Source organism: Atractosteus spatula, chromosome 3, assembly GCF_055471065.1.
Source record: "Atractosteus spatula isolate fAtrSpa1 chromosome 3, fAtrSpa1.hap1, whole genome shotgun sequence".
Classification (NCBI taxonomy): Eukaryota; Metazoa; Chordata; class Actinopteri; order Semionotiformes; family Lepisosteidae; genus Atractosteus; species Atractosteus spatula.
The window spans coordinates 32,390,120-32,411,831 of record NC_142708.1 but is presented as its reverse complement, the minus strand read 5'-3'; the positions used below and the strand labels follow the sequence as shown (position 1 = coordinate 32,411,831).

Here is a 21,712-nt window from a genome sequence, read left to right as displayed (position 1 = left end):
GCAATCTGTTTTTCCTTGTCATCATTCTTTTCAGTTTATGAATGAGCCAGGACAAAATGGGAACACCAAATGAAAGAGAAATCAATACAATAAATCGATAGTTTCTTTCTTTAGGACTTCATAGACTTTCATAGTATATGCAGGCCCTGCCTGGGTCTGTCAGCTTCTGAGAAAGTCGATTGATACAGTGTTCTAATCAGCTGGGTTAACCACTTAAAAGGAGCACATTCAGTTTTAATTACCTGTAGTATTTTTTTTTAGGGTTGAGCTGAAGGATAGTCAAAGAACATCCTGAATTATACTCCTTTGTAGTGGGTACAGCAAACCCTCTGAACAAAACAAAACGCAATCCCCTGTGCAACTGACTTTGTTCCTTTACTTCAACATGTACACAAAAAGATCATGCTTTCTTCCAATCAGAATAACTGAAAAAAAGGGTAATCCTCAACTGAATTATTCTGACATGGAGACCAATTTAAGGCAGTCTTCTTCATGCTTTACATTATTTTTCAAAACTAAACCACAGATGTCATGTGAGAAGGGCTGTTGTACGCCTTCAATTTATGACCTCTGATGAGTTCTCTCGCAGATTTTCAGTTTTATTAGTTCTATACCTGTTACCTTTATAATTCTGCATAATGCTGCAATGAAATAATTGGGTCAATAGCTATAATTGTGTTTCCAGATTGCAGTTATTGCAAGTAAATATTATTAAATTATGCTGTGGCTTTCTTTGCCTTTTTGTCATACTGTGGATCCACAGCGTTATCTTTGTCTGTTTCACAATTTTGTGTCAGTTTACAGACTCTGACTTGCCTCTGGTTTAAACGGAAGCCTTCCTGTCCATCAGCAGAAGCCAGGGCTAGAGCTTTGGGTATTTAACCCGATTCTCATGGTAAAACAGTTCATATTTGTCTTAGTGGAGTCAAGTTACTCCTGTGAAGTTAAACAGCCTAGAATGATTGTAGGCTTAATTACAGTATTGAAACTGCTAGTAAGGAGTCCCCTTGTGTTTTTTTTCTTTATTTAAAAAGAGCACTTTTATTATTTTGAACCTTACTTTGTCTGGCCTATATTTGTTCTGACTTCTGTGACCAACCCTTAACTTACTGCCAGGTGGTTTAATCACCGCCTCATGAGAAGAAAAAACGAGAGAACACGACAAACCCCTAAAGCCCCTTGACAAAGAGGAGAAAGCTGAAGGCTGAAAGTGGGCAACAGGGTGCCACATTCCCGGATTACCTTTTTGTGCGCGAGCTGTGATTTCGAAATACTTGACAGTGAAGTTCTGTATGGAGAGCACCGCCATGTTGGCCTTTCTTTGCCAGTCGGAGTCCTCCTTCACCAAGCTCTCGATCCTCCGTGGGCCGAGGTAATCATTCTCCATGGAAATCTGAGAGGCAGGAAGAATATTCAGCTGCTTTCCCAACCGAGATTCCCGACCGCAATGTTCAATGTTCTGTTTAAAAAACAGTTCTCCCCTCTTAACATTTGGTAACTCCAGTATCACAATGGTACAGTGGGACCAGCGTAGTGTGGTCTTGTAACTGGGGGGCTTGGGATTCAAATTCTGGGGCCAAGTGACATTTAGGCCTTTACCCCAATTGCTGCTGTTCACCCAGCTGTATGAGAGGGGACGAACTTTGTAGGCGGTTAATCTCAGTGACGGGCCAGACTCCTATTTTGGGAAGGGACGTGTCACCAGCTCTTTTTTCTGGACTGATTCCACATCTCTTGAAAGTTGTACACAGTATTCTAAATGAAGCATTGCTACAGTTTTGCACTGTATAAAATCACAATACTAAAGAATGCAAACAGAGAATGGTTTTCTTTGTCTGCCATGAAAGACTTCAATGACAAATGACCATTCCGCTTTTGCTTATTTGTACTAGGATTTCTCTACTTAACACAAAAAATCATATCAGCATCAAAGGCAAGTGTTTTTCTCCAGGGCAAAGAGAGTATGCTAACAAACTGCCGCATAATGACGGTAAAAAAAAATAGCTTATACTTATATAGCACTTTTCTGGACACTCCACTCAAAGCGCTTTACAGGTAATGGGGACTCCCCTCCACCACCACCAATTTGCAGCATCCACCTGGATGATACGACGGCAGCCATAGTGTGCCAGAGCGCTCACCACACATCAGCTATCAGTGGGGAGGAGAGTAATGAAGCCAATTCACAGATGGGGATTATTAGGAGACCATGATTTGTAAGGGCCAATGGGAACTTTGGCCAGGACACCGGGGTAACACCCCTACTCTTTTCGAGAAATGCCCTGGGATTTTTAATGACCACAGAGCCTCGGTTTTACGTCTCATTCGAAGGACGGCGCCTGTTTACAGTATAGTGTCCCCGTCACTATACTGGGGCATTAGGACCCACATGGACCGCAGGGTGAGCGCCCCCTGCTGGCCCCACTAACACCTCTTCATACTTCATACCTCTTCACCTCTTTACAAATCAGTAAAAAGCTGATTTACAATAGTCCTATTAATTAACCATTGTTTATATTTTAAGCAGAAAAATTTTCAGGACACTTAAAAGAACAATATCCATGAGCAATTAGCTTCAGTAGATTTGTCAACAGGTTTATACAAAGTAATTAACTCACATGACTTACATTACATTAAATGGTAATTTAATCAAATGAGACACCATACAGTATATAAATATGATGAATATCCCTCACGCCTACATGTTTTTGTCTCCTTCATGGTTATGTTTAAATTATAGACAATGTAATAAGAGGGTTTCTACACTAAGGAACTGAGAAATTGATACCCAGGTAAATATAACTTGCTGTTTTCTAGATTCACAATAAGACGTATTTGCTTTTTCAAGCCCCTCCTCTCTAATGAGACAGACTGGAGATAAATATAAGGTTATCCAGAGGGTAGTAAACCAAGAAAGCAACCAATTACACCAAATTAGTGGCTATCCAAGGGCTTCACGTTTCAAAAACATGAAGCACACTACAGTCTTAAAACATTACATTTAATAAGGCACAGATGATTTAGTTTTGGTGGTTCACAGAATTCAAGAGTGGAAAGCAGAAAAAGTAGCAGCTTATGACCCAAGCACAGAGGTTTGTGGATGACCTGGAACAGCAAACACTTTAGGGTCATGAGTAGAAACAATATGTCTTTGACAAGGCCAAGAAAGTTATTGTAACTGAAAACAAAAATTGAAATCTTTCATTTACAGGACATAATGGAGAGAGAGAGAGAGAGAGACAGTTTGTATGGCTGCTGGACATGAACACTAGCACCACAGTTTTACTTCATGTTCTTAAAGAATCTGTTCTTCCAAACAAAATCACTTTTCAGTTGTACTAAAATCATAACAAGTTGATTTTGGTGGATAATGTTATTTTGAAAACCAGAATACCGACTCATCTTATTCTCAAAACCCTTTACCAGGATTTTTATAGGTGTTTTTATGTTAATGGTAGCAGTTTCTTTGAAAACAATTATACAGTACTCGGAATACCCATAACAACAGAAGACAGACTCTAAAAGTTGACGCAGTTGAGTCTTATTTCCAGTAGACTAACATTTCCAGAAAACTCAGAGATACTACTTCCCATTAAAAACATTTTTATAGGCTTCACTTCTGTACAGGAAATCAATTTTGCAGTTTATTTTAAAAAAGCAGACAGCAATTATAACAAACTGTCATATTCTTGAATGTACTGTATAGCCTACAATAAACACCTCTCTACCAACAAGCAATTCAGCTAAATGTTTCCAAATTACCATTTGTTAAGTGACATATATTATATGTATACTTATGGTACTCAGGAAGTAAATGAGCAATGAAAAGGAGACAAAGTCAAACTGCTACATTAAAATAACAAGTCAGCTTCCTTGGAAAGTAGCTATTATAGTCATTATGCATTCTATCTCTGAAGATTGTTCATCAACATCTATCATATCGCGTGTACTGAAGCTCAGTATTGAAAAGAACAGCCCAACATATACAGAAAAAGGAGCCCAGTCAGTTCTTTTACATTTTCCAGAAGCAAATTCACTTCTAAATCCCACTCTTCGTCACTACCCAAAGCTGTGTGAAATATATTAAAGCCATCTCAAAGCTGCCATGAGAAACAGCTCTCTGTACTTTGTCCTGTCATAAAAATAATTAGCCTCTGCTAACCAAGAGTCATTAAAGTGATCCAGGGCAAACTAGAAACTGCAGGTAGCTCAATGGGGGAGCAATATAACCTCTTTATTTATACATCTAACACTTCTGTAGGGACAGATCTCTAAATATCAGGACCTGTTCTTACTGTATGTCCCCACAAAGGAAGATTCTGGTTCTTTACCATCACAGAGCTTACGCACTATAGCAAACAGATGTGCAGTAATGAGTCAAATAGCCTTTTGCCATTCACATCTTTTTACGCTTCTAGGTCTTCTAGTAAAAAGCTAACAGATGATGCAAAATATTTTAAGGAAAATTTAAATGAAAAATTAGCAGTTATACTGCACAGTATATGTTTAAATTCAAGTCAACAAATGCTTTAATTTACAATAATTATTACTTTTTAAGTATTTTAAGAAACGTAGAAAATTTAAGTGGTACAAATTGTCCATCTATATACAAATCTTTAAAAGTAATCAGTCCTTGTTCCTTCCATTCTGTAAATGTTTTATCATTTTGTGAAGGAATTAAGCCACAAATTAAGCCACAAAATGAACAAATTGGAATATAAACAGATTTTTGGTAACTTGTAGACATTTTTAATCTGATTTAATATTCTCAGGGTGCACTCAAAAGGACATTTGTGCCTGCCATTGTATTCTGTGATTTAATCCTACAAACAAGCAAAACAGAAAGAAAGGTGTTGGCTTGTGCTTCTGCTGTTTGTCTAACCATGCAAGAGTTTTGTTAACTGTGCCAGATTCATGGGGAAAGCCAGTTTGCCAATATATCATGAACCTTGCATTTGCGGCCCAATAATAATGATGAAAGACAAGAAGATCTAAACCTCCTGCATTCGTTGGATTTTGCAAATGAGCTTTGGAAATATAAAGAATCTTATAATTCCAGATGAATGATGTAGTTATTGAGACTAGTGTCTTGAAAAATGAGGAAGCAAGAACCACAGGTAAATTCTGAAAAAGTTATAAGAATCTGGGGAAGGAATTTACTGTACACACTCCATCACAAAGAGTGACAAAGCAATAATATAATAAAAAACAACAACTGCGGCTAACTTTAAGAAACTGCAGAGGAGCATGGAAAAATGGTGCTACTCCATTATACGCGAGCTATCACCCCTCCCCCCAATAATTATTGCTTTTGATCACATGTATTCTTGATGAGTTCCAAAATTAGCCACACAATAAAGTATACTTACAGAAAGAAGGAATTTGCTTACAGTTTTTGTGCTGATTCATTTAGAAACCTTAGTTTTCTCTTCACATTCCTGTTCAGATTGAACAGGACATAATACGTAATAATTGGGTTTCTACACTAAGGAACTATCTCTATTTTATTTTAAAAAACAGCTTTTATCCTGGACAATGTCTCTGGTCACCTGTAGGAGCTGAGTTGGAATCCTCCCCCAGGAGATTAATGGATTTTTGCCTCCTCAGGAGCAATCCAATTCAAGCCAGCAAGGGTCTTAAGCAAAGCAGGTAGGAAGTCAGATGTAGTGTCATTTTAAATTAAATACCCATTGCATGGTGCTATAAACTCAGTGGGTTCATATTTCATTTTCACCTGTGAGTTATTTTTTCAGTACACATACTCTTCGTCTCTCACAACCGCCTGGAATATGTTAAAATAATAAAACACCTTGAAATTACAGCTTCTGAGAAATTCTCTCTTCTTTTATTGGTCTTCCAATTGGAATACCAATTTCATTCATTTAATTTTCAAGTACAGTTTTATTTCTGCTCACCTCCTCAGCTTTAAAAATTACTCCCTTTTTTCTCACACTTGGTATAACAAAATAAATGAGATTGTTGAGACATTCTTAGTACTGTATGTGTTTGATCCTTCTTATCTGCCACTTTTGTTTTATTTTATTGGACTGGTAGAAATCACAAATCTTATGAAGGCAACAGTTATGTTGGAAGTCCGATTTTGATCATAAGGCTTTCAGATGGTATAAAGGCCTCTAACCTTATTCAGTTAAGCTTTGTTGTCTTTTGTAGCACTTGTGGTACTGATGATAAGTCTACTAAGGTATACAAAGTCCTCAACAAATTATAATGCTTCTCCGTTGATGATGGCTGGAAGTGCTGCTAATGTATTGATGCTTATGTCTTGTGTTTTCTTTCCTAAAACTTTTTTTATCATACACAGACAAGCAGAAAGCAAACAGCAGTGCAGCAGGACAAGAGAAAAACAATGATACACTGGAAAAAAGGTGTGTAACTGGAAAATAAACATAAACAAGGACAAAAATAGAACAACAACTACAGTATAAAAAATTGACATAAGAACACAGCAACCAATATGCAAAGCAAATAATGACTAGGGAAAGAGACTAGTAGTAAAGTTTCCGAAGGGAGCTGAAAGGATTAAAAGAATGCAAAAAATACTGCAAGGTTGAATAAAATGTATCTGTCTGACCTTGAGCTGCAAATGTGACTTTTTTAAGTTTTAGGAACTGCACTGCATCTCTCAAACATTGTATTGATGTAAAATTAGGCATCTGGCACATACAGTACGTTTGCAAAACCCAAGGAATTTGACTGCAGTTTGGTCAGATAAATGTTACTGGGCCAGTGACCTAGCCAGGAATTTATATTTGGGGTGGCAGAAGGGTGGGAGGGACACCCAGGGGAATTTTTTAATTATAGTATTTGCCTTCTTAAATAGTCCACTGAAATATAAGTTAAAACAACAGAACAAACGGTTATATCAAAGGATTGTCATTGAGCCTATTACGGTTCTCCCATGGTCTCTGTCATCTCTTCGTGTCCGTTAGATAATTATGTGTAAGCGTAACTACCATCTATAAATAGTAAATCACACTAAAACATCACAAATACAACTATCAAATCAGGCATCTTAACATAAGTGTACATTTATCCATATCTGTTCATTCCTGATGTTAAGCCTTCGCTTCTCACTGTCTCTTACCAACTGAACTGACATCCGCTGCCATCGTTCGAGCCGCAATGACATCATAGGATGACGAAAATCGCACACAATTTTCACTCAGCTGTATGGGTTCAATGCACTTTTTGTATGGTCTACGGTATGGTCTGTTTTTTTTCCACTACGACATAGTTATTGTCCCACAACATATTTATTGTTCGTGATGTTATTATTTATTATGTTTGTAATGTACTGTCTACATTGTGTGGTGTTGTCTGTTGTGCTGTGTATGTCCCGAGAGATCAATGCGATTAAGAATTCCAATGTATGTGTACATATGGCAGTAAACTACTCCACTACATTACTAGAGTGTGTCCAATGTCAGTTCACATTATTGCAGAGAAAGATTTAAAATATGAAAGTCCAGAAGGGAGCCAGCCTATGACAAGACCAATATTTGTACAAGTCTTTCTTACAACAGTCACTGTCCCATACAGTATCTATGTTCAGAAAAAAAAACAGCCAATTTAGTATGTGGTAAATGAATGCAATGCAAAACTTAAAATGTTAGCAATTCTCATCTGGCACAAATTTACCTTTTTCTAATCCTCTTTTGAGAAGCTATGTCTCCAGTAATACTTTAACTGTAGAAAGGAATGAGGCCTGAAGGGTGATAATGGAGGCGCACACTTCTGAAATCTAAACTTCATAATACTTTTAATATTTAATACCCTATTCATACCAAATACAGAGACTCTGGCAAGAAAGAAAGGATGAAAATATAATTGGCATACATGTGAGAAAATATGGAGATCCAGTATAGGCTAAACTGTCTCTTGAACTGTGGCAAATCTCATTTGGTACAGGTATGTTCGTAAAATGGTGTAATATTCGATTTTAGAAGGTCGGAGATTAAAAACCTGTTACTTTAATACCCAGATGCATTAACTTGTCAGGCTCCATTTTAAATGGAAGTTTTGAAAGCGGGTAATTTACAACAGCAGGTTTAAGGGTAAATTCACTCTTGTGAAAATCCCATTTGTATCTAGAGATTACTCTGACTTGCTCCAATATAGAAGGAATGTGGGTATGTGGGACAGCCGGGTCAGAAACAAACAACTGCATGTCATCTGCATACAGAGAAATGTTTTATGTCAAGTTCCTCAATTCATAGACAAAGTAAGTGCAAAATAATGTATAACAGGGCGATTTATAACAGTGACCATCTGTATACACTGCCAAAAGCTTTCCTGAAGCCTATGAATTAGATATGATTTATTCCATTCGACTCGTAGCTCTGTGATATTGAGCAGAGCAAATATCTTGTCTACAGTATATACAGTACCCCAATGGTGAGCGGGCAGGCAAAATTACAAAGAAGCAATGAGGGTGAAACTGGTGCACCAAAGCAGAGTCTTAGCCAATCAGAGCGGAGCAGGTTTATAATGACCAGAAGCTGTTCCCTTGTACAAATGCCTTGCTCTCTACTACTGTAAATCCATTATATACGGATTGCAAATGTTAATCCTTCCAATGATGTCCAATGAGTGTTAAATCACAAAGGTTGAGTGATTATTTTTAATTAATCCTTAAATGTTCAAACTGAGCACTTTTATGGAAGAAAAAAATGTCTGTGAAAATCCATACAAAAGTCCAAAAAATTTAAAATATGTTGATTTCATAAGTATTCACCCCCCTGTGTCAATACTTGGTGGAACCTCTTTGGCAACAATTCCAGTTATGAATCTCCACTAAATAAAATACTCTAGGCACCAAATACAACTATACATTGGGATGGTCCAATATTGAACTCCCCCAAGTTCTGTCAAGTTTGTTGGGAATTGTCGACAAACAGCAGTTTTCAAGTTTTGACATTCTGAGACATGGAAAATGGGACATCAGTGGAAGAGGGTGAATACTTAGGCGAGGCACAATATGCACTGCATATTTTCCTGTGGCTCTTATAAATGATTTAGTTTCAACACACTTAAGTATTTGCCCTAAGGTTTGCCCCTTCATGGGGAAAAACGTACGTGGCATAAAAAACTACACAAATGTCACACTGTTTCACACAGCAGTTCTCAGTGTTGATTGGTTGATTGGTATGGTATGATGGTATGGACTCATTTGGGAGGAAGCTGTAAACATCTGATCTCTCCCTGCAACCCTCCTCCTCTGACAATTTGCATAATACATATATATATATATGTCTCTCATTCTCGCTCACTCAGTGTTACACATATGCAATAGCGTCAAAGCATACTGTAATATAACCTGAAGTAACTAGAAAGCGACCGTCTCACCTGCTTTAAAAATATTGGGATTAATCTCATAAAAGGCCTTATTCAGCACCATGTCTGTATGACATTTATGGAAAGACACCATACTGGAGGTTGTAGAAATGTTGTGTTTGCTGTTATGGAATAAAATCCACAAGTGCTGCGTTATCACTGCATTATCACCTGATGTCCCCATTTAGCACTGTCTCCCAATGTCTATCTTAAAATGTTTTTCCTGCATTGCCTAGAGTATTTTATTTCTTTGAATATGTTATGTCCCCAGTACGGCTCAGTCTAGGGGCGAATAACATGAGCCAGGGTTTAACAGACAGAAATACACACAACTCCGTGTAGGATGACAGAAAACGCTTGGAAGTAAAAAAACCACAGGGGTAAGTGAACAACAGAAAAAACCAACAACTAACTAAACTATTCTAAAACCCTATTACCCTCTAAACCTGTCTCCCAAGAATAGGGTGGCAAAGCCAAAGCAAAGTCTTCCGCAAGCTACAATATCTGTCTACTATTTAAACTAAGCTATAACGGAAAACTAAAAAAGAAACATGGATGCCGACGCGTCTCACGTTTTCAGTTTCTCCTTTTAACGCCTCTCTTCAGAACTCTCAGGACGTCCCGTACCGGCATTTAAAACCGGACCGCTCTTTTCAACCAATCCAAAGAGAGATCCAATTTAGGGACACACCCACGTCCAAAAATGGACCCCTGCACAGGAGGGGAGTAAAAAAAAAACCAGAACATAACAAATATAAATATCTTCAAATCACAAAGGTGAGATACTGTATTCCTCCCCTCCCCTAGGAAATGGCCACTGATGTATCCTTTGTGATTGTGTAACTCTGCTTGTTAATCATGGTAGCATCAGTCCCGTTAAAGGAGTTTTGAGTGTGAGGACTTGTCACAGTTGTAGAGCTCCCCTTTTTTTGGCAATCTTAAAATGAGGCCTTTACTCCAGTCTTGTGGCATAGCATCATTTTCTCCTCTTACTCTTCCCAGATGGGATGAGGGCCACCCTAGCAGTCATGTTCATACATCTTTTTTTCAATAGTTCTGCCTGAAGAGAGTCAATTCCAGGGGCTTTGCCATTTTTATTACCTTAATGGCTACACCCACTGCTGTTTTGATGTGTGGGCTGGTGTCAGTGCCTACAACGTCATTGAAAGTGGATTAGCTGGGTCATTAGCCACAGGCTGTTTTAAAACTAAAAACATTCTGGGCCCATCTTGCAGCTTGTTCCCTTTCTGTTTCTGTTTCTCCCTTGTGTATCTGTGACTGGTATTCAAAGATTAATGCTTTGTCCACAGAGTTGTTTAGTGATCTTGAATACTGTATTCAATGTTCCTCTTTCTGCAGTCAGTTTTGTCTCTCGCCAAATCCTCAACAAAAGCTCACTTGTCTCTTTAAACACTCTTCTTTACTTCTTTGTCTTTGTTCTTATATTGTTTTCCAGCTGAATAAGCCTGTAACGTAACATTCAGCAGTTTTTCCCTAAGCCTTCTTCTTTCTTCTTACACAGCTCTGTTGTTAGTCCTGCTTGTTCTTTTTTTTTTTTGCCTGTATCTGATTACTTTCCTGGCTATTCCTGTGTATGTGTCTTTGATGGTACTCCACTTCTCTTCAATTGTGTCTTGATCTTCTTCATTGGCTATTATGCTAAAGGGATTGCTGATCTTGATGATAAAAACTCTATATCAGGAGATTTAAGCTTGGCAATGTAAAAAACCCGCCAACATTGTCATCTGGTATGGGCAACCTACAATTTTAATTTTAATTTACAGTAGCTTAGAACTCATCAGGTAGTGAGCACTGCTGACATCTATCCTATGGTGGCTACAAATGTCCTGTAAAGATCTCCTTCATTTGCTGTGGTCAATCCAGTTAATAGTGGGACTATCTAAGGACCTGTAAGTTAGCTTATGAATGTCTTTCTAAAGTAAAATTATGGCTTTGATGATGCAGTCGCCCCATAACTCTTTCACATTGGTGTTAGTGTTATCCACTCCAGCCTTTGCATGGAGCCATGGGTCCTGAGTGTTTTAGTTGTTCATACCAATCATTCTATGCTGAGGAGGAAGTTGCACAGAACTGAACAATGGTCAAGTCAAGCCTTGGTCTAATTAGCCCATCACTGATATATTCTCCTTTTATGACAGACCGTGCCTTATCTTTGCTCACTACAAGGGCTACATCAACAGTGTGTCCATAATATATACGTGAAAAATGGGTGGTTGAGCCATTGCTTGTCGCCTTGTGTCCTGAACCAACCCATCTACATTTCTAAATTTCAAGAATCCACATTTTTAACACTGCACCATTCTGCCAATATGTGCTGTCTTTGATGTATCATACATGGTGTGGACATACCATACCCAGAAAGCTCCTCCTCAAGCTTCAGGGTTTCATCAGAAGCTGCCCTATTGCCGGTGTGTTGGGCTGAGTTCACACTAGTAGAATGTGGCACAGTTTCTATAGCTAAGTGCTATTATATGGGGTGGAATTGCTGACAACATTCCCAGGCCTAAAAAAAAAGAGAACCAGGAGCTGTGTTCATCTGTCAATAGTAAACATGCTTAAATTTTTAACAAGGGATTTTACAATAGAAAAAAAACATGCCCCATATTATAGAAGGAACTCCAGCAGTACTGGGGTAATTCCACCATAACTAATACTGAGTTTCTACTGGCACTACAGCAGCTTAAAACCAATAAACAGCTTAGACCTGTTTTCATAATGGTATTTTCACAGTTTTATTCATGGATATAACTACAATATATATTAAATCCAAGGATGGTAGCTGTACCTACAGATAACATGAATGTTGTAAATGTAACTCCAGTTCATAAAATGAAGGAAAAAATTGAACCAAGAAACTACAGACCAATCAGTCTTATACTGTAGGTGTTAATTTATGGTAACAATAGTGACAGCTAAACCTGAAAAATTATTACAAAACAAAATCATTTTAAGAATCATTCAGTGTGGATTTAGAACAGGGCTATCTGGTTTAACATTTTAGAATTCTTCAAATAAGCAACAATAAACAAATGAAGGCGGCGCCACTTCCGAAACATGTTTTCTTTCTTCTCTTTTCAGCATGGAATAAACCTATTACTTGTAACAATGACAAATGATAATACCAAAGCATACAACACAATATACTGTCCTCAGATTTCCAGAAAGCTTTGCACTAAAGGTTCATTCTTAAATTAAAAGGTTTAGACATCAAGGATGTTGATCAAGAACACATTAATGAACAAAAAACATGACATCTCAAGAGACATAATCTCAAAATGGCCTGATGTAAGCAGGGCACACTACAGAGATCCATTTGTGGCTCACAGCTCTTCCTGATCTTCTATATATAATTTATATGCAGGTATAAATTGGCAGATGACAGAAAAATATGGGTGGCAGAGTTTAAATAAAGTTTAGATAAATTTAGCTCCTAAATTACTAAATTACTGAATGAGCCAGATGGGTCAAGTGGCCTCCTCTCGTTTTAAAAACAATGTTATGTTCTTATGTGACGTTAATGAAATCTTTTTTCAGAATGCTGAAAAAAAGCTCAATTTTAATGAGAAACAAATGTGGCCTCAATCCCAAAACTGTTAGCTCTCTAACTTATAAGGCAAGCAATAAAATCAATTTTAAAACTGCTTAAATGTAAATAATCTAATAATAAGGTATTTCATAGTGGGACATGTTCAACCCCCTATGCTTGTTTTCTTTAAGTTGTTCTTTACTGGCAGAAGGGTTAGTCGTTTCTCAATAAATCCCTGTGCAGAAAAAAAACAGTCCTGTCCTCCGTCTCTTGCTATTTTGGGAAAATCAGTCACAGGGCCGGACATCTGATTGAAACAAAATAAATGTTTTCTTCCTGTTAAGTGACAAGAAAAGAAGTTTAAGCTTGCCCAGAATTCATTCTCTCTTCTTCTATAGTTCAGGCCAAATTCTCTGACTGTCTTATTTCTGGTTCTGCTGGACAGTTTATAAAAAAACATTTTTGCCTTTGGAAGAGTCAGCTTTAGGCATTTACAGATTTTTAAATGTTTTTGTGCATTTACAATAAGGGACACTTCGAAATGTTGAAATATATTTAATTTCAGAATGCATTTCCACGCTTCTTCTCTTCTCATTATATGGTTGTCATTAATAGACTATATCAAAGAAATGTAGTCCTTTTCTGTCAAATGTAATAAAGAATAAACCACCTTGATTTGTGTCTTTAAACTGAGGCAGCATCTTAGTTTTGAATTTGTTTTTAGGGTAAATGATTTAGGCAAATTCCCGCAGTTTCAGCAGTGGCGCAAGAAATATTACAGGATTTACTTTTAGAGTAATTTGATTAATTGACCAGATTAAAACAATTCCAGTGTGACACTGCTCGTCTGCTTCCACTCTCATGAAATAACAGGTAGGAAATCCTTGCTTTGGCATCAGATATCCTATCCATGGCATATGGATGATAAAACTGCTTTTTATCTACATGATAAATGTGTTTAAATCATACATTTTCTTTTTTACTACAGATGCAAAGAGTGAAGACTTGTTTTTTAGATCTTAAAGAGTACAGTATGCATTGCTTCCATATTTTCTAATTATTCTAATTATTATTTTAATGTTAAACTTCTAGACGTCAATTTTGACAGGGGTCCCCAACAGTCCTGCAGATTTTATAACCCTGTGAATTAGACTTTCCAAATAAAAAACAGAGTGACACAGGCTGGTGACTGGGTAAAGTCTGTTGTAGTATAGGAGGTGCTGCTCTTTGAAAGAGATGTTAAAATTAGGATCTGACTAGCTGGTCACGAAAGATACAAAGTCAACCTTTGTAAAAGCAGGGGTATTAACCCTGGTCTCCTAGGTAGATTCCACCTTGAGCTTTCAAATTCCACAATCCCTCTTAGTTCAACTGGTGAACCAATGTCTTCCTTTTCTACCTAATTAGATAGAGAAGGACATTCCACACAGGAGAGGAACCTACTTCATTCACCACTAAAGCTCCACATGAGTATGTCTTCTCCGGTATGAAAGGTGCTTTGAGATTCTTTGGGATGAAAAGAGCTATACTGTATATACACAATAGATTAATTAAATGTTTTATCAATTTTGGAACAATCTTTAGCAAAGTCATTTTATGCCATTTTTTTGTTATTCTCTTTCTACAGTTTTGATGAGAATGAATCTGCGGATGTATATATACCTGTACTTTATAGCTCCTTTTTTTGGACTGCACACTTTTGCTAGATCAAAACCACTTGCTTCTAGAAAATGAAGTTTATAAGAAACATCACAATTAAAGTTGAAAAGTCAGAATCCTGAGGAAATCATAGAACGAGAGGCCACAGAACAAAGCAAGAAAAAGAAGAGGAAATGCAGAAAAATACTTTCTAGTCTTGTGTGAATGGTTTACATTGGGTTAACTTCAGAACCAATTTAATGACTTATGCATCTCAGAAAGCAATAACAGGCATACATTCCTGACAGAATCTAGATAGAGAGCACAGGAAAAACATTAATGCCTTGCAAAACATCCTTCGAGCTCTGCTAGAAGTCACAGTAAATTTAGGATTTGGGCACGGGGTTAAAAATGTTAAAAAGTCACAATTTAGAAAAACCTTTTGAGCTAATGAGCATGTTATTTTATTGCTTTCAGATTATTCAGTTCTGAGGGCTCAGCTCAGCCCCTGCCAGTGTTCAACTGCGGTCCTTGCAGGCTCAGATCACACAACTCCACTCCCCAGCCAGCATTTTCATATGTTATACAGTACCAAAAGACTGAATCATGTGGTCCAGGAGAATTTTGTCTGAGTTTCAAGGGGGTGACTTTGCTTTTGTAATATGCTACATACCACTGAGCACTGCTATACAAGGAAATTACTGACAGCATTTAAGCCTTGAATTTAAATGCAAAAAATAAATGGCTAATTCAGGAATATTCAAAGGTTATTCGGGTGGTATTTCTTTACTATTCTATCTGAGCTCATTAAGATTTTATGTCTAATATTAGAAAGCTTGACCTCAATAACACCACTAGACAGAGATCAGATGGTGGAATGGTTGTAATAATCAGCCAGATACTACTGCTATAAAAAAATCTGTAAGGTACAGGAATCACTGCTAAAATATACACTTTGTACTTCTGACATTAAACTGAATGTGTACTGGAACTCTGGGTATCTTCCAATGTGATGTTACGCATTATGATACAAGACAGAGACTGTTGTGTTTTTTTTTTCATTTCAGCATGGGATGTACCCTTACCTGTTCCTTTGCAGCCTATGCAAGCTGATGCAACTCCCTATTTGTTGGAAATATGAAAAATAGAAAACATGCTAAGAAATCAAATTCTGACCTGTTCTGGTAATTGTTGCATTGCATGCCGAGTCCTAAGCAAAGTCTTTTTTTCTGAAAACAAATGAATCATCTTATTTCTTCTTCCACAGAAGGTACTGTAGTATGTCACCTTAGGTGCTACGAAGAGCACCTAAAGGTAACACACTGCAGGTGAATGTTGTATGCACACAGACAAACTCATAAAAACCTTCTATTCTTGTAAAAAAGTAAAAGAGTTAAGTACCTGAATTCTGCAGTTACTCAGCATTTGACTCAAAATCCCATTCTTTTGTTAGCAGATCTGCTATGTTTTCTTACCGTCACCTTTCCACAGCTCACACTGTGAAAGTAAGTGTACTGTATATGCTAAAAATAATGGGGGAAAAAAGTACAAAAATAAAATCACCAAATTAATAAGACATCCATTAATTTTTTAACCACTTTATCCAATTCAGAGTCACTGGGGGAGCCAGGACCAATCCTAGCAACCAATAGTGCAAGGCAGGGTACACCCTGGACAGGACGCCAGTACATCCTGTTTATAAAAAACAGGGGCGGAGCGGTGGCTCTGTGGCTCTGTGGCTAAGGATCTGCGCCTGTGGCTGGAAGGTTGCCGGTTTAAATCTTGCAACTGGCAGAGGAATCCTAGTCCGTTGGGCTCCTGAGCAAGGCCCTTAACCCCAACTGCTCCAGGGGCATTGACCCTGCGCTCTGACCCCAAGCCTCTCTCCCTGTCTGTGTGCCTGAGTATCTCATGGAGAGCAAGTTGAGGTATGCGAAAAGACAAATTCCTAATGCAAGAAACTGTATATGGCTAATAAAGTGATCACCCATACAGACACAGAAACACACACTCTCACAACAGAGCCAGTTTAGACTGTGGGAAACCTACATGGGAAGAACCTACAAACTCCACACAGATAGCACCCCAGGTCTGGAATTGAACCTAGGATCCCAGTGCTCTGCGGCAGCAGTATTACCACTCTGCCACAGTACTGCCCTAAAGCAATAATCAACGAGGTAATTCTATGCTTGTGTTAAAAAATACAAAACAATCTAGAGTGAAACATCTGAATCTCCACCTTTGACTACTCTAAGCCATTGGCACTTTTCTTTTTCACAGACAAGTCTTTAAAGAAAAGATTTTACTTTACTTATTAGCCCACTTTTTCCGATTGCAGCCGTTCTGAATGACCATGGTAAGACACAACAGCAGCAATAAGAAAAAGTATACCAGTGTTTGCACTGTGCCAAGTCAAAAAGAATAACTAAAGGTGTGTTGTGAAGCCACTATGTACAGTATGTCCGTATTGAGTAGAAATCCTGTCATATATTTTCTTGATGCCCATTTGTGAAATTATTTAACTGTATGCATGTGCTAATATTACTAAGGATGATCCATTCAGAGATACTTTTAAACTGACTAAAATGTTTTATCTTGATTGGTTTTCACTTAGGGTGGCATATACATCAGCTCAAAGAAGTCATTAAATATGGAAGAATGAAAGTAATTTGATCTGGTTCCAATAAGGTCCAGCAGTCATCTCAGCACTGCAGATAAACAGTTATGTAAATGTCTGTTATCTGCCTAGATTTCACTCCATTTTCTATTTTTCGATACATTCTAGTGGCTCCTAAACTGATTCACAATGGAAGATGTTAGAGAAATTATTTTAAACCAAAGAGTTTTCCACAGTTTTTGGTGCTGTAGTTCAAAAGAAACATGGAGTGGTTAATTCTGATCATGTGAACTTTACGATCACTTGTGAGGTGGAAAGTGGAAAGCCAATACTTTCTTTTTCAGATGGACACAAACCAATGCTTGATGCCACCGCACGCCAGAAGTCTCCAGGACATGGCCTACATTGCAGAATAAGCTGTAACTCTGGACTCCTGTTTAAAGGCTTTCTTAACAGTAGTTAACCTATAACTAAAATACACATGTACAGTAGTTTAGGAAACTGGATGATATTAATCCAAAATCTCTGAGAAGTTGCTAGAACTTGATCTTCCCAACTAGACCCATTAATCTCCAAGACTAAACTGCTACTTACTATACCTGCATACAGCAAACCCATGAAACACAGAATCATGTTTTGGATTGAAAGACTAGGATGTTTTCACCAATACATATTGAATACCTTGCAAATGTTTTAGCAAAAAATCTTTTGTTGTAATTTTGCCGCTCCATTCTAAATCTCTTGTGTTGAAATAGATAACAGTCTTTGCAGAGGAGCTATTCCAAAGCTACACATGACAGTCTAATTTCAACCCATAAACTATATATGTTGTCAGCATCTATAATATAAAATATTAAAACACATTTCTTACTCATCCTCTATAGAAAATGCATTCCATCTTAGTTAAGGATCTGCCTTTAGGAAATGGCTTTCATTCATTGAGCCAACCAGTGATGGATGAATTGTGTCCCCCTTTTCCAGTATACAGTATGTAAAGTGCTCTTGAAATGAAAGACACCACACAGATTACTATTGTTAACTCATATAAATCAGATAATGAGTGGTATCTGTAACACCGGCTCTATATTAGTTTGGTTAAAAATGAGAGGTGGCCACTCAGCCAATCTAACTCTTTAATATTTAATTAATATTTCAGCCAGCCATGTCTTGAAAGGAGAAAGGTATCGGATTCATCAACAAGGCTGGGTAGCTTGTTCCCCACTCCTGAAACCCTTTCTGTGAAGAAGTGCCTCCTGTTCTTGGTTTTAATTTCCACTTGTGCCCACTGGCTAGTGTTTTACCACTTTTCTGAAGACCCTTGAGATGAATTTGTCAACACCTTATTATATGTTCTTAATTTTAACACAGTTTTATAAGCAGAAGTGAGTACTGCAATAGATTGATATACTGTTATTTTTTTTAATTATCTTAAACGGAACACTTTCTATGCCCGTTTAAATTATTTATTAGAGATTTACTAGGTGTTTTTAATGCTAGTAATGCAATGTGTTCATTTTCTGTATATATAGACAATATATACTGTATAACCTGAAGAGAATACTATACAAATATTACTGTGTTCTGATAATTACTGGATGCGCCTTTGTGTCAGGGAAGCAGTTGGGAATACTGCGTTGGGAACAGTGTATGAATCAATTATTCAAATGAATAAGAACAACACACTTGATATTGTTTAACTTTTAGTCTTAATATAATTGATGTGTAATAATGTGATACATGTTGCTGTTTAAATATTAACTACAGCTCTAGAGGAAGCCTTTCTATAATGCAGTAACATATGAATTTGGTTGCCCTGTAAATAAGGTTAAGCTAAATATTTCTGCTTAAAAGCAAAGGTTAAGAAAGTATTTTGAATATCTTTTCTGTGGCCCAATTTGTGAAACTGATGTGACATGCACTCTAGGTCCAGTACTTTATGGAGCGTGGTTTTACTTGTATTGACCTTACCAACTTTCACTGAAAAGACCATATAATGTTCTCACCCAATACAAAAAGTGTTTCACCGCCTACTATGGTGCCAGCGTATATCCTTTAAAAACAGAAGACTCTCCTTCTCTTACAAGAAAAAGACTGCAGCTCTACGGACACAAAGCAGGTAATTTTTATGGACATAAAGAAGATTATTTCATAAGGGCTACTACTGTGATCGTCAATAACATCTAAATGGTAATAAAAAGGAAATGAGCTTTGGCTACAAACCTACTAGGAGGTTCTAATGGAGAAAACTGTTAGACAAATGGTCACAGACTAAAACAGAATAATTTTTACATGCACACAGGCTCTGCTGCAATTTGTTGGCCAGTAGGGTGCCCCACATCCAAACGTAGCATTACATATGTTTTCAATTGAACAGCTAGAGACTAGAATTTCTCCACACAGACATAAGCCAGAAGGATTAGTTTCTGATGCTAAATTTGTACTACTTTATGCAATATTACACTTTAGCTACCCCTCTTATTCTATGTAGCCTGATGAGGAGCAATACTTTCATGAATGCACCAATTTCCATTTTATACAGTAGAACACCATGAAAGGGGCATTATTTCATTTTCAAAGATTCAGTTGATACATTTTAATGTTTGTGGTACATTCTTGTCCTTCCATCTTTATGTTTACTGTTGTCTTAAAAAACAGCAAGATACTCCTCTATTTGCTGTTTGATAACCCTTAATGGTCCCATTAAACTGTCAGATTATGTGTATGTGATGTGTACTGTATGTGCACGCACTACATTTGTTGTTATACACATTACTAGAGGACACAAAAAGAACAGAGGAGCAAAAGGTAAATATACAATCATACACACAGTCCTAAATGACCAAAACAGTAATTAACCGTCAAGTCCAAACTCCTATACTGTGCTTTGACAGTGCAGTTAAAGTCCTCGTGCTTTTTTTTTGTGTTTTCCCAGTGTAATCCAACACTCAAGGGTGGTAAATTGCAGAAACAAGTGTGGCAATAAGAGTTAGTTGTTTACTGTATGTGACTCCTGCAGCAAATGGATAAAACACACAACTTTAAGTAATGACTGAATGGATGCTACAGAACAAAAGCTACACAGCAACAGAATAAGCACTTTTATTTTTTCCCCACAGTGGAGAATAATCAATAATTTCTTCCACCAATACTTTAAGGGGATTATAAAGGGAAATGTCTACTGGTTTCATAAAAAGGGTGGGAATAAACTATATATATTTTTTTAACACAGTCAACAAACCTGTATAGGCCCCACAGTGGTGCACAAGGCCGGCATTAATTAAAGATACTGTACCTGTGTTACATGTCTAGATAGCATATTGTTGCATAAAATTAAAATAATTTCTTGAAAATTATTACTTAAAGGTGAGTTTATCCGCTGGATATCGGAGAGGGATGACTGGAGCATCTGTTCCCTAATGCATGGAACATCCAGGTGCAGGAGACACCTCCCTAATGTTTCCCTGCACAAACCAGCCAAGTTCAAGCTCTCACACATACGCTCTGTTTCGTAGCACAACGAAACCACACAGAATGCAAATGGAATTCAAATAACCCATTTTCCCCCTCACTGTGTCAAGGCCAGCTGCCCTACATTCTAAACAATCTCCCGTGGTTAAGAGCATGAACAAAGAAAATCTAAAAATTCAGGCACCAAGAGACTCAGAGTTTGCATAGCTTTTAGAATCTCTCTCCTTTTGTATAACCAAATGCAGATGTCTGTATGAACATGACCTATCTATATGCAACCCCCCAGAGCCTAAACTGATTGATTACTGTAGCTCTTAAACTAATTGCCTTCTGTTGACATTCAGTACCACTGGGGATATCTCAGTGATGCACATTTACAGATTTCAAGGGCCACAGTGTCTTTTGGTTTTCCTTTCAGCTGAGGTGTTAATTATCCTAATGAAATAATTTGCTCAACTGGCTCATTGGAACTTTTTACCTAGATTTCTTGATACTGTACTTTGACCAGACTTCATGGTGTCAACAGATCTTCAGACTTCAAGAAAAAAAAATGTTTTGTTTAAAGCATACAGGAAATCATTTTCTGAGTTTTAGAAAAAAATGATATAGAAAGGCAATGTCTGGTCAGACAACCAAAGGAAAGACTAAGGAACTATGAAGCAGCACTGGATATACTGTATGTACAGTATACATTGGCGTATTCCATTTCTGTAAATCTGTATCGTGTCTGTTTCTAAACTGGATGCTTCTTTGTTGTTATGGGTCAGTGGATAAACAAACACTGTAGTTCCCAACTAAAGTCAGCAAAGCAACACAGTTTCAGAATCTCGCTGAAGCCACAACATGCCCACTCAGACCACACAATTACTGGCTTCAATCCAAAGATATTTAATGGCCGCCCTCTGAAGGGCCTGACAGAGAGAACACAAGAACTGGGAATAAGTGAGGAGGGGTGGCACTGTAATAAAGACCAGAAGCATTCAGCATTTCCACTGATTTCCGAATACTTTCTCACAAAGACACAGTCAAAAATATTCTTTATAGTGGATAGGAGAACTTCCTCAAATGCTACGTTATTCTCGTGGCTT

At 37.5% G+C, this 21,712-nt stretch overlaps 1 protein-coding gene across 1 annotated transcript in view; it reads right to left on the bottom strand.

Moving 5' to 3' along the window:
• Window positions 1–21,712, bottom strand: part of jmy (junction mediating and regulatory protein, p53 cofactor) — a 72,739-nt gene that overhangs the window by 22,044 nt on the left and 28,983 nt on the right. The window contains exon 3 of the mRNA XM_088909931.1: window positions 1,243–1,393. Coding sequence (XP_088766057.1) covers window positions 1,243–1,393 — 151 coding nt within the window. The remainder of the gene's footprint in view (window positions 1–1,242; window positions 1,394–21,712) is intronic.